General features: G+C 50.1%; 1 protein-coding gene across 8 annotated transcripts in view; it reads right to left on the bottom strand.

Annotated features, from left to right (window-relative positions):
- dgkzb (diacylglycerol kinase, zeta b) overlaps positions 1 to 6,957 on the bottom strand; it is a 49,062-nt gene extending 42,105 nt beyond the window's left edge. For 6 of the 8 annotated variants that reach the window (XR_004609614.1, XR_004609613.1, XM_034535637.1 and 3 more), the window contains exons 1-2: positions 4,809 to 5,097; positions 720 to 1,732 (exon numbers count right to left, since the gene is read on the bottom strand). Coding sequence is in view for 5 of the 8 variants with exons in the window: in XM_034535637.1 (XP_034391528.1) it covers positions 720 to 1,687 (968 nt within the window). In the remaining 3 variants the exon portion in view is untranslated. Of the gene's footprint in view, positions 1 to 719; positions 1,733 to 4,808; positions 5,098 to 6,772 lie in introns of those variants that run through there. The other 2 variants (XM_034535636.1, XM_034535641.1) reach the window with 2 other exon arrangements.
- Between the last annotated feature and the right edge of the window lie 5,688 nt (positions 6,958 to 12,645).

Below are 12,645 nucleotides of genomic sequence, written 5' to 3' on the forward strand. Positions count from 1 at the left end.
ATACTTTACAACAATACTCTAGCACCATACTCTAGAAAGATACTCTACAACAATAATCTAGCAACATATTCTAGAAAGATACTCTAGCAACATATTCTAGAAAGATACTCTAGAAATATACTCTAGAAAGATACTCGACAACGATACTCAGTTACCATACTCTAGAAAGATACTCTACAACGATACTCTAGCACCATACTCGAGAAAGATACTTGACTACAATACTCTAGAAAGATACTCTAGCACCATACTCTAGAAAGATACTTTACAACAATACTCTAGCACCATACTCTAGAAAGATACTCTACAACAATAATCTAGCAACATATTCTAGAAAGATACTCTAGCAACATATTCTAGAAAGATACTCTAGAAATATCCTCTAGAAAGATACTCGACAACGATACTCAGTTACCATACTCTAGAAAGATACTCTACAACGATACTCTAGCACCATAATCTAGAAAGATGCACTAGCACCATACTCTAGAAAGATACTCTACAACGATACTCTAGCAACATACTCTAGAAAGATACTCTAGCACCATACTCTAGAAAGATACTCTACAACAATACTCTAGCAACATATTCTAGAAAGATACTCTAGAACCATACTTTAGAAAGATACTCGCGAGAGGAGGTCGATACATTTCCATGAAACCTGAATCTATGTCGTTATCAGTGGAATAAATCTGGATCCATGTTGCAGGTCTACATACAGCAGAAAGCTGCTCCAGCTCTCCAGATGGGAGTCACCCAGCGGGCTGAAGGGCCCGGGGCCCCGGTAGAAGGCCAGGTGGTTGAGGTAGTGGACTGAACTCCTACGGCTGGGCAGCGGGGGGCCTCTTCCTGGCCAGGGGCTCCCAGCCTTGGAGATGGTGGAGATCCTCCTCCTCTTCTTCTGGCTGGAGGCCTGGTGGCGGCTGAACGGAGCGGCATCTCCTGAAAACACCTGAGACGAGTTCCTCCTCAGGCAGCGAGGGGCCCTGATGAGGGCCCGCGACGTCCTCATCAGGTTGGAGGAGGAGGCACGGTCAGAGGAGGAGGAGAAGGAGATGTGTGACCAGGAAGCGTCCTCCTCCTCCTCCTCCGCCAGCTGCTCCACCTCGGACGGCGGGCTGGCTTCTGATTGGCTGTCGTTGGCGGTGGAGTAATCGCTGCTGTCGTCGTCTCCGTCCGAGTGGAGGCTGCTGGAGCATGAAAACATCCTCCCGCTGTTGGCGCCGCCCCTCACCTCCACCTGCTGCTCTCCGGACGGTAACCCGGCCCCCTCCTCCTCCACTTCCTCAGTCATCTGGATGAGGCTGGCGAGCAGCATGGATGGGCCGAGTAGGTGGGTGTCGATGGTCCGCAGCTTCCCCACCTTGCTCCTGCACACGGCGAACCTGGGGTTGAGGCTGGGGGTGGTGGTGCTGGAGCGCCGGCGAACGTGTCCCGCCCACCTGTTGTGCCGGGCCGTCTTTGCCAAGCGCCCCCCTCCGGCACACGGCGGCACCTCCTGCAGCTGGACACTGGGGCGCCGCCGCTGGCTCAGCGTGGAAGAGGGCAGCCCAGCGTTGGACCGGCGACGGGCCTTGCTGGTCGGGATGGCCACGCTAGGCCGCCGCTGATGGACGGATTTGACCTCCGCAGCCGCCGGCAGAACGGCTTCCTTCCTCTTAAAGTGACGGCGGAAAAACGTGTCCATGTTGAACGGAGAGACGAGAAAGACGTCTGAAATGCTCCTCTCTGGCTGTTGGGCGCAAAGAGTAGTTAGCTTGAATGCTAAGATGTTATACCAAGAAAACTACAGGAAGTGTAGTTCTTCCATAAAAAAAAATCTTTGATAAAGAGCCGAAGTCTAACTCTGTCTGTGGTTAGTTCAGTGTCTGTACTAACAGTGCTAACGGTAAACGGATCACAGATATTAGCGTGCTAACGGTAAACGGATCACAGATATTAGCGTGCTAACGGTAAACGGATCACAGATATTAGCGTGCTAACGGTAAACAGAGCACAGATTAAAGGAAATTATTCATGATATACATTAGCAACATTCTCTAATGGACCAATTGAACATTGAATAAAGATAAGTCATCAGTCTTTGAGTTTAAGTTTATATCATAATAAGGCAAACATACCAAAAATAACATCATTCAATTTTAATAAAATCTTTTATTTTGGCTGTTTTTTGATCATTCATTTCAGCAACATATGGAATTATTAAGCCTTTAACAAATATGAATCATACATCAACTGCAGGTGTTTCATCATGTAGCGTCACTATAATCTACATTCAGACAGAAACTAATATGCAAATTCTAAATATGCATAAAACATCTTTGATACCAACAGGATGCTGCTGTGAAAAGTATCTGTGGTCACATTTGATCAAATGTAAACACTGAGGATTCATTCTCCAAATATCCTCCAAAACAAGAAGATTACACTAACTAACACTGAAACGTGATAAATAAATTATACTTCTCTCACACACACACACACGTATAATAAAACCAGAAGAACAGAAAACTATCAGAGAGCTTTGATACAACCTGAAGTCTCGATCCGCTGAGGAGGAGGAAGAGGAGGAGGAAGAGGAAGAGGAGGGGCGACACTAAGCTGCTGTTAAATAACTCTCGAACTCAATCTGATCTCAGAGCATCCTTGTGAGCCTCTCTGCTGACCGGGAACCACAGAGCTGATGTGGGACAAACTGATCCAGGAGCAGCTCCTCCTCTCGTGCCGCGGTGGTACAGGGGGGCAGGGTGGGGGACATCCCATAATACCCTCTCATTAACACTTCAAGGCTGCTGCTGAATTATGGATCTGGATCAACAACAGATCAGACGAGCCGCCACCGGACACGTGACTAATTAGTGTTTTATGGATCGAGCGTCATGGCGACCGGACCCGAGCCCCTCAGGGTCCGGATCCATGAGGGTCTTTGACCCGAGCCCCTCAGCGGACTCAGGGGCCTTCGGGGCACAGTAGCCATAGGGGCCTCAGGAGACTTAGGGGCTCAGGGACTTCCTGGATTTAGATCTAGGATACCGGGTCCTGGAGGGGGTTCATTTGGTCCTACTGCTGATCCTGGACCAGGTGCGATATCAGCAGAACTGATCAGTCAGTGGAGATAAATGTGATCATCTGACCAGTGTCAATAGTACTACGAGTACATATGTATATAAATACTGCAGCTCAGCTTCACTGCTGCCCTCTGCTGCTCAGAGGCGGTACTCTGGATGTTTCTTGACCTTTGACCTGACACCTTTTTTCTCCTCCTCCCTTCATATCTCTTTTCAGCTGCTCCTCCTCAAAAGGAAGAGGAACTCTTTGTTATTATTCCTCCAGCACTGAATCTCCTCCTCCTCCTCACCTGTCCTGCTTCTCTTCTAGATCCTCCTCCTCCTCACCTGTTTCTCATCTAGATCATCCTCCTCCTCCTCTGTCCTGCTTCTCTTCTAGATCCTCCTCCTCCTCTGTCCAGCTTCTCTTCTAGATCCTCCTCCTCCTCTGTCCAGCTTCTCTTCTAGATCCTCCTCCTCCTCCTCCTCCTCTGTCCTGCTTCTCTTCTAGATCCTCCTCCTCCTCCTCTGTCCTGCTTCTCTTCTAGACCCTCCTCCTCCTCTGTCCTGCTTCTCTTCTAGATCCTCCTCCTCCTCTGTCCTGCTTCTCTTCTAGATCCTCCTCCTCCTCTGTCCTGCTTCTCTTCTAGATCCTCCTCCTCCTCCTCCTCCTCCTCCTCCTCTGTCCTGCTTCTCTTCTAGATCCTCCTCCTCCTCCTCTGTCCTGCTTCTCTTCTAGATCCTCCTCCTCCTCATCTGTCCTGCTTCTCTTCTAGATCCTCCTCCTCCTCTGTCCTGTTTCTCTTCTAGATCCTCCTCCTCCTCATCTGTCCTGCTTCTCTTCTAGATCCTCCTCCTCCTCCTCCTCCTCCTCCTCTGTCCTGCTTCTCTTCTAGATCCTCCTCCTCCTCCTCTGTCCTGCTTCTCTTCTAGATCCTCCTCCTCCTCCTCTGTCCTGCTTCTCTTCTAGATCCTCCTCCTCCTCTGTCCTGTTTCTCTTCTAGATCCTCCTCCTCCTCATCTGTCCTGCTTCTCTTCTAGATCCTCCTCCTCCTCTGTCCTGCTTCTCTTCTAGATCCTCCTCCTCCTCTGTCCTGCTTCTCTTCTAGATCCTCCTCCTCCTCCTCCTCCTCCTCCTCTGTCCTGCTTCTCTTCTAGATCCTCCTCCTCCTCCTCTGTCCTGCTTCTCTTCTAGATCCTCCTCCTCCTCCTCCTCCTCTGTCCTGCTTCTCTTCTAGACCCTCCTCCTCCTCTGTCCTGCTTCTCTTCTAGATCCTCCTCCTCCTCTGTCCTGCTTCTCTTCTAGATCCTCCTCCTCCTCCTCCTCCTCTGTCCTGCTTCTCTTCTAGATCCTCCTCCTCCTCCTCTGTCCTGCTTCTCTTCTAGATCCTCCTCCTCCTCTGTCCTGTTTCTCTTCTAGATCCTCCTCCTCCTCATCTGTCCTGCTTCTCTTCTAGATCCTCCTCCTCCTCTGTCCTGTTTCTCTTCTAGATCCTCCTCCTCCTCCTCTGTCCTGCTTCTCTTCTAGATCCTCCTCCTCCTCTGTCCTGTTTCTCTTCTAGATCCTCCTCCTCCTCATCTGTCCTGCTTCTCTTCTAGATCCTCCTCCTCCTCTGTCCTGCTTCTCTTCTAGATCCTCCTCCTCCTCTGTCCTGCTTCTCTTCTAGATCCTCCTCCTCCTCCTCCTCCTCTGTCCTGCTTCTCTTCTAGATCCTCCTCCTCCTCCTCCTCTTTACCTGGCCCTCCTCCTTTTCCTCTTACCTTTTCGCCGATTCCTCCTCTTCTTTTTCATGATCTTTGGCCCTCCTCATCTCACCTAAACCTCTTCTTCCTCCACCTCCTCATAGTTCTGGTCCTCCTCCTCCTCCCTGAAAGTCCCTCCTGGACCAGGCTATTTGTAGAAAACAGGCCAAGTGAGGGACAAAGATAGCTCAGGAAATGGGTCTGTGTAATCTCTGGACACACAGAGAGTACATGAACAGGTAGTACACAGAGTACATGAACAGGTAGTACACAGAGTACATGAACAGGTAGTACACAGAGTACATGAACAGGTAGTACACAGAGAGTACATGAACAGGTAGTACACAGAGTACATGAACAGGTAGTACACAGAGTACATGAACAGGTAGTACACAGAGTACATGAACAGGTAGTACACAGAGTACATGAACAGGTAGTACACAGAGTACATGAACAGGTAGTACATGAACAGGTAGTACACAGAGTACATGAACAGGTAGTACACAGAGTACATGAACAGGTAGTACACAGAGTACCTGAACAGGTAGTACACAGAGTACATGAACAGGTAGTACACAGAGTACATGAACAGGTAGTACACAGAGTACCTGAACAGGTAGTACACAGAGAGTACATGAACAGGTAGTACACAGAGAGTACATGAACAGGTAGTACACAGAGTACATGAACAGGTAGTACACAGAGAGTACATGAACAGGTAGTACACAGAGTACCTGAACAGGGAGTACACAGAGAGTACATGAACAGGTAGTACACAGAGTACCTGAACAGGGAGTACACAGAGTACATGAACGGGTAGTACACAGAGTACCTGAACGGGTAGTACACAGAGTACCTGAACGGGTAGTACACAGAGTACCTGAACGGGTAGTACACAAAGTACCTGAACAGGGAGTACACAAAGTACCTGAACGGGTAGTACACAGAGTACATGAACAGGGAGTACACAAAGTACCTGAACAGGGAGTACACAAAGTACCTGAACGGGTAGTACACAAAGTACATGAACGGGTAGTACACAGAGTACATGAACAGGGAGTACACAGAGTACCTGAACGGGTAGTACACAGAGTACATGAACAGGTAGTACACAGAGTACATGAACAGGTAGTACACAGAGTACATGAACGGGTAGTACACAGAGTACATGAACGGGTAGTACACAGAGTACATGAACGGGTAGTACACAGAGTACATGAACGGGTAGTACACAGAGTACATGAACGGGTAGTACACAGAGTACATGAACGGGTAGTACACAGAGTACCTGAACGGGTAGTACACAGAGTACCTGAACGGGTAGTACACAGAGTACCTGAACAGGGAGTACACAGAGTACATGAACGGGTAGTACACAGAGTACATGAACGGGTAGTACACAGAGTACCTGAACGGGTAGTACACAGAGTACATGAACAGGTAGTACACAGAGTACATGAACGGGTAGTACACAGAGTACCTGAATTGGTAGTACACAAAGTACCTGAACGGGTAGTACACAGAGTACCTGAACGGGTAGTACACAGAGTACCTGAACGGGTAGTACACAGAGTACATGAAGCTCTGGTTCTGTGTTCAGATGAACTCTGGTTCTGTGTTCAGATGAACTCTGGTTCTGTGTACAGATGAACTCTGGTTCTGTGTTCAGATGAACTCTGGTTCTGTGTACAGATGAACTCTGGTTCTGTGTTCAGATGAACTCTGGTTCTGTGTACAGATGAACTCTGGTTCTGTGTTCAGATGAACTCTGGTTCTGTGTACAGATGAACTCTGGTTCTGTGTTCAGATGAACTCTGGTTCTGTGTACAGATGAACTCTGGTTCTGTGTTCAGATGAACTCTGGTTCTGTGTTCAGATGAACTCTGGTTCTGTGTTCAGATGAACTCTGGTTCTGTGTTCAGATGAACTCTGGCTTCAGCTTAAGAGACGTCTGGGTCCATAAATACAAATGAGTCACTGACCTCCTACAGAAGATCCTCAGGCCGGTGAAGCTCCTGCTGGGGGCCGGGGGGGGCGGCTCCGGGAGGGAGGCTGAGGAGGAGGAGGGCCCCTCTCCTCCATCCTGCAGCGAGGAGGTGCTGCGCTGAGCCGGCTGCACCTCCTCCTCCTCAGGCTGCTCCTCCTCGGGCTGCTCCTCCTCGGGCTGCTCCTCCTCGGGCTGCACCTCCTCCTCCTCAGGCTGCTCCTCCTCGGGCTGCTCCTCCTCGGGCTGCTCCTCCTCGGGCTGCACCTCCTCGGGCTGCTCCTCCTCGGGCTGCACCTCCTCGGGCTGCTCCTCCTCGGGCTGCACCTCCTCAGGATGCTCCTCCTCGGGCTGCTCCTCCTCGGGCTCCATCGCTGCCCTCCTGCTCCTCACGAGCCGGCACACATTCTGAGAGCAGGAAGTGGAGCTTCAGCCCACAGCAGGAAGCAGGAAGCAGGAAGCAGGAAGCACGAAACCAACTGTTTCAGCCGAGGAGTTGTCTAAACTGGCTTCCTTACTTCCTCCCTTCCTTCCTTCTCTCAACAGCATGAGGAGGCTCCTCCTCACAGACCTCCTCTTTCTCCTCAGCTCACCAGCAGATCCAGGAAGTTTGAACCCTGACAGAAAACCAAGAAAGAAGAAGTGTGTAGCAGGAGCTGCACTCCTCCTCCTCCTCCTCTTCTTCTTCTTCTTCTTCTTCTTCTTCTTCTCCTCCTCCTCCTCCTCCTCCTCTCCTCCTCCTCCTCTTCTCAGCTCAGCTTCCTGTCCTCGGTCCAGAGTCTCTGTTCTTCCACTTTTATCTCAGCTCTCCCTCTCTTTTTGGTACGCCCCACCCACATCCAGCTCCGCCGCTCTGATTGGCCGAGAGGGTGAGGTGAGTGCTCGGCCACCTGCTGGAGCTTCTGAGGCTTTGCAGCTGCTAAAAGAGGAGGAGGAGGAGGAGGAGGAGGACATTAACTCATTCTCTCCCCTTCATCATCATCTTCATCATAGTTTACATAAATATGGAGAGAGAGAGTTCACTCTCATGGCCGCAGACTCACCTCTTCCTCCTCCTCCTCTTCCTCCTCCTCCTCCTTTTCCTCCTCCTCCTCCTCCTCCTCCCTCCTCCTCCTTTTCCTCCTCCTCTTCCTCTTCCTCCTCCTCCTCTTCCTCTTCCTTTTCCTCCTCCTCCTCATCCTCCTCATCCTCCTCCTTTTCCTCCTCCTCCTCCTCCTCTTCCTCCTCCTCCTCTTCCTCCTCCTCCTCTTCCTCCTCCTCCTCCTCCCCCTCCTCCTCCTTCACATCCTTTTCCTCCTCCTCCTCATCCTCCTCATCCTCCTCCCCTTCATCCTCCTTCACGTCCTTTTCCTCCTCCTCCTCCTCATCCTCCTCCTCCCCTTCATCCTCCTTCACGTCCTTTTCCTCCTCCTCCTCATCCTCCTCCTCCTCCTCCCCCTCATCCTCCTTCACGTCCTTTTCCTCCTCCTCCTCCTCCTCCTCCTCCTCCTCCTCCTCCTCCTCCTTCACGTCCTTTTCCTCCTCCTCCTCCTCATCCTCCTCCTCCCCTTCATCCTCCTTCACGTCCTTTTCCTCCTCCTCCTCATCCTCCTCCTCCTCATCCTCCTCCTCCTCCTCCCCCTCATCCTACTTCACGTCCTTTTCCTCCTCCTCCTCATCCTCCTCCTCCTCCTCCTCCTCCTCCTCATCCTCCTTCACGTCCTTTTCCTCCTCCTCCTCCTCCTCCTCATCCTCCTTCACGTCCTTTTCCTCCTCCTCCTCCTCCTCCTCCTCCTCCTCCTCCTCATCCTCCTTCACGTCCTTTTCCTCCTCCTCATCCTCCTCCTCATCCTCCTTCACGTCCTTTTCCTCCTCCTCCTCATCCTCCTCCTCCTCCTCCTCCTCCTCCTTCACGTCCTTTTCCTCCTCCTCCTCCTCCTCATCCTCCTTCACGTCCTTTTCCTCCTCCTCCTCCTCCTCCTCCTCCTCCTCCTCCTCCTCCTCCTCATCCTCCTCATCCTCCTTCACGTCCTTTTCCTCCTCCTCATCCTCCTCCTCCTCATCCTCCTCCTCCTCCTCATCCTCCTCATCCTCCTCATCCTCCTTCACGTCCTTTTCCTCCTCCTCCTCCTCCTCCTCATCCTCCTTCACGTCCTTTTCCTCCTCCTCCTCCTCCTCCTCCTCCTCATCCTCCTCCTCCTCCTCCTCCTCCTCATCCTCCTTCACGTCCTTTTCCTCCTCCTCCTCCTCCTCATCCTCCTCCTCCTCCTCATCCTCATCCTCCTCATCCTCCTCATCCTCCTTCACGTCCTTTTCCTCCTCCTCCTCCTCCTCATCCTCCTCCTCCTCCTCATCCTCATCCTCCTCATCCTCCTCATCCTCCTTCACGTCCTTTTCCTCCTCCTCCTCCTCCTCCTCCTCCTGGAACTTGGGGTATTTTTGAAAGCCAATTAAAAAGCTTCATCAGGACCAGAAGGAGTCTTCTCTCCACAGAGTACATGAACAGGTAGTACACAGAGTACATGAACAGGTAGTACACAGAGTACATGAACAGGTAGTACACAGAGTACATGAACAGGTAGTACACAGAGTACATGAACGGGTAGTACACAGAGTACATGAACAGGTAGTACACAGAGTACATGAACAGGTAGTACACAGAGTACATGAACAGGTAGTACACATAGTACATGAACAGGTAGTACACAGAGTACATGAACAGGTAGTACACAGAGTACATGAACAGGTAGTACACAGAGTACATGAACAGGTAGTACACAGAGTACATGAACAGGTAGTACACAGAGTACATGAACAGGTAGTACACAGAGTACATGAACAGGTAGTACACAGAGTACATGAACAGGTAATACACAGAGTACATGAACAGGTAATACACAGAGTACATGAACGGGTAGTACACAGAGTACATGAACAGGTAGTACACAGAGTACATGAACAGGTAGTACACAGAGAGTACATGAACAGGTAGTACACAGAGTACATGAACGGGTAGTACACAGAGTACATGAACAGGTAGTACACAGAGTACATGAACAGGTAGTACACATAGTACATGAACAGGTAGTACACAGAGTACATGAACAGGTAGTACACAGAGTACATGAACAGGTAGTACACAGAGTACATGAACAGGTAGTACACAGAGTACATGAACGGGTAGTACACAGAGTACATGAACAGGTAGTACACAGAGAGTACATGAACAGGTAGTACACAGAGTACATGAACGGGTAGTACACAGAGTACATGAACAGGTAGTACACAGAGTACATGAACAGGTAGTACACAGAGAGTACATGAACAGGTAGTACACAGAGTACATGAACGGGTAGTACACAGAGTACATGAACAGGTAGTACACAGAGTACATGAACAGGTAGTACACAGAGTACATGAACAGGTAGTACACAGAGTACATGAACAGGTAGTACACAGAGTACATGAACGGGTAGTACACAGAGTACATGAACAGGTAGTACACAGAGTACATGAACAGGTAGCTGAAGGAGGAGCTGAAGAAGGAGGAGCTGAAGGAGGAGCTGAAGGAGGAGCTGAAGGAGGAGCTGAAGAAGGAGCTGAAGGAGGAGCTGAAGCTGGGTGATGGAGGCGCTGAAGGAGGAGCTGAAGCTGGGTGATGGAGGAGCTGAAGGAGGAGCTGAAGAAGGAGCTGAAGGAGTAGCTGAAGGAGGAGCTGAAGCTGGGTGATTGAGGAGCTGAAGAAGGAGGAGGAGCTGAAGAAGGAGCTGAAGGAGGAGCTGAAGAAGGAGGAGCTGAAGAAGGAGCTGAAGGAGGAGCTGAAGAAGGAGGAGCTGAAGGAGGAGCTGAAGGAGGAGCTGAAGAAGGAGCTGAAGGAGGAGCTGAAGGAGGAGCTGAAGAAGGAGCTGAAGGAGGAGCTGAAGAAGAAGGAGCTGAAGGAGGAGCTGAAGAAGGAGCTGAAGGAGTAGCTGAAGGAGGAGCTGAAGCTGGGTGATGGAGGAGCTGAAGGAGGAGCTGAAGCTGGGTGATGGAGGAGCTGAAGGAGGAGCTGAAGGAGGAGCTTAAGAAGGAGCTGAAGGAGGAGCTGAAGCTGGGTGATGGAGGCGCTGAAGGAGGAGCTGAAGCTGGGTGATGGAGGAGCTGAAGGAGGAGCTGAAGAAGGAGCTGAAGGAGTAGCTGAAGGAGGAGCTGAAGCTGGGTGATTGAGGAGCTGAAGAAGGAGGAGGAGCTGAAGAAGGAGCTGAAGGAGGAGCTGAAGAAGGAGGAGCTGAAGAAGGAGCTGAAGGAGGAGCTGAAGAAGGAGGAGCTGAAGGAGGAGCTGAAGGAGGAGCTGAAGAAGGAGCTGAAGGAGGAGCTGAAGGAGGAGCTGAAGAAGGAGCTGAAGGAGGAGCTGAAGAAGAAGGAGCTGAAGGAGGAGCTGAAGAAGGAGCTGAAGGAGGAGCTGAAGCTGGGTGATGGAGGAGCTGAAGGAGGAGCTGAAGCTGGGTGATTGAGGAGCTGAAGAAGGAGGAGGAGCTAAAGAAGGAGGAGCTGAAGAAGGAGCTGAAGAAGGAGGAGCTGAAGGAGGAGCTGAAGGAGGAGGAGCTGAAGGAGGAGCTGAAGAAGAAGGAGCTGAAGGAGGAGCTGAAGAAGGAGCTGAAGGAGGAGCTGAAGCTGGGTGATGGAGGAGCTGAAGGAGGAGCTGAAGCTGGGTGATTGAGGAGCTGAAGAAGGAGGAGGAGCTAAAGAAGGAGGAGCTGAAGAAGGAGCTGAAGAAGGAGGAGCTGAAGGAGGAGCTGAAGGAGGAGGAGCTGAAGAAGGAGCTGAAGAAGGAGGAGCTGAAGAAGGAGCTGAAGGAGGAGCTGAAGGAGGAGCTGAAGGAGGAGTTGATACTGTGATGATGTCATCAGATGGCTCAGTGGAGAGCAGGGTGGTTCTTCAATGAGAGGATCGGTGGTTCGATCCCCGGCTCTGACATGTCAATGTGTCTTTGAGCAACACACTTCAAAAGGTCTCCCGTAGCTGTTCATAATATTAATACTACCATAATACTTTTACTATTTTCAATTCAATTCAGTTTATTTTGTATAGCCCAATATCACAAATCACAACCTCCCCTCAGAGGGCTTTACAATCTGTACACATACGACATCCCTGACCTTTGACCTCACATCAGATCAGGAAAAACTCCCAAAAATAACCTTTGACAGGGAAAAAAGTGAAGAACCCTTCAGGAGAGCAACAGAGGAGGATCCCTCTCCCCGGATGGACAGATGAATAGATGTCATGTGACCAGATGAACAGAGTTACAGAGTTACATAAACACATTACATGAATATGACAATGTAAATGGATGAATAAATAAATGGATTATGTGTGTTGGATTATAGTTTTAAATTGAAACGTATGAGATATTATGGAGATAAAGTCACACAGCTTCACAGGTTTAGTTATCAAAATCCATCTCGATGGAGGAGGTCAGAGATTAATGATGGCCGATCCATAGAGCTCATAAAGAGCTTCATGAAGGACATCGTTTGAAGCTTCTGACTGTGTTGGTCTCCGGCAGCATCAAAGCCTCCTGATTGGTTCAGGGTGTTTGAACTGCTCTTCAAAGGAGAGCAGAGACGTTAACGTTATAGACGAGGACAGGAAGTCATTACCCATCAGATGGTGCTCTGCTCTCTGATTGGGTGAAAGGGATGACCATCATTTACTAAATGAACATCATGCTGTATAGAAGTCTGTGCTTCATGTGTTAAAGCTGCATTCTCTCTCCTGACCACCAGGGGGTGACTCCTCTGGTTGTATAGAAGTCTATGCTTCATGTGTTAAAGCTGCATTCTCTCTCCTGACCACCAGGGGCCGACTCCTCTGGTTGTATAGAAGTCTATGCTTCATGTGTTAAAGCTG

Source organism: Cyclopterus lumpus, chromosome 6, assembly GCF_009769545.1.
Source record: "Cyclopterus lumpus isolate fCycLum1 chromosome 6, fCycLum1.pri, whole genome shotgun sequence".
In the NCBI taxonomy this organism is placed as follows: Eukaryota; Metazoa; Chordata; class Actinopteri; order Perciformes; family Cyclopteridae; genus Cyclopterus; species Cyclopterus lumpus.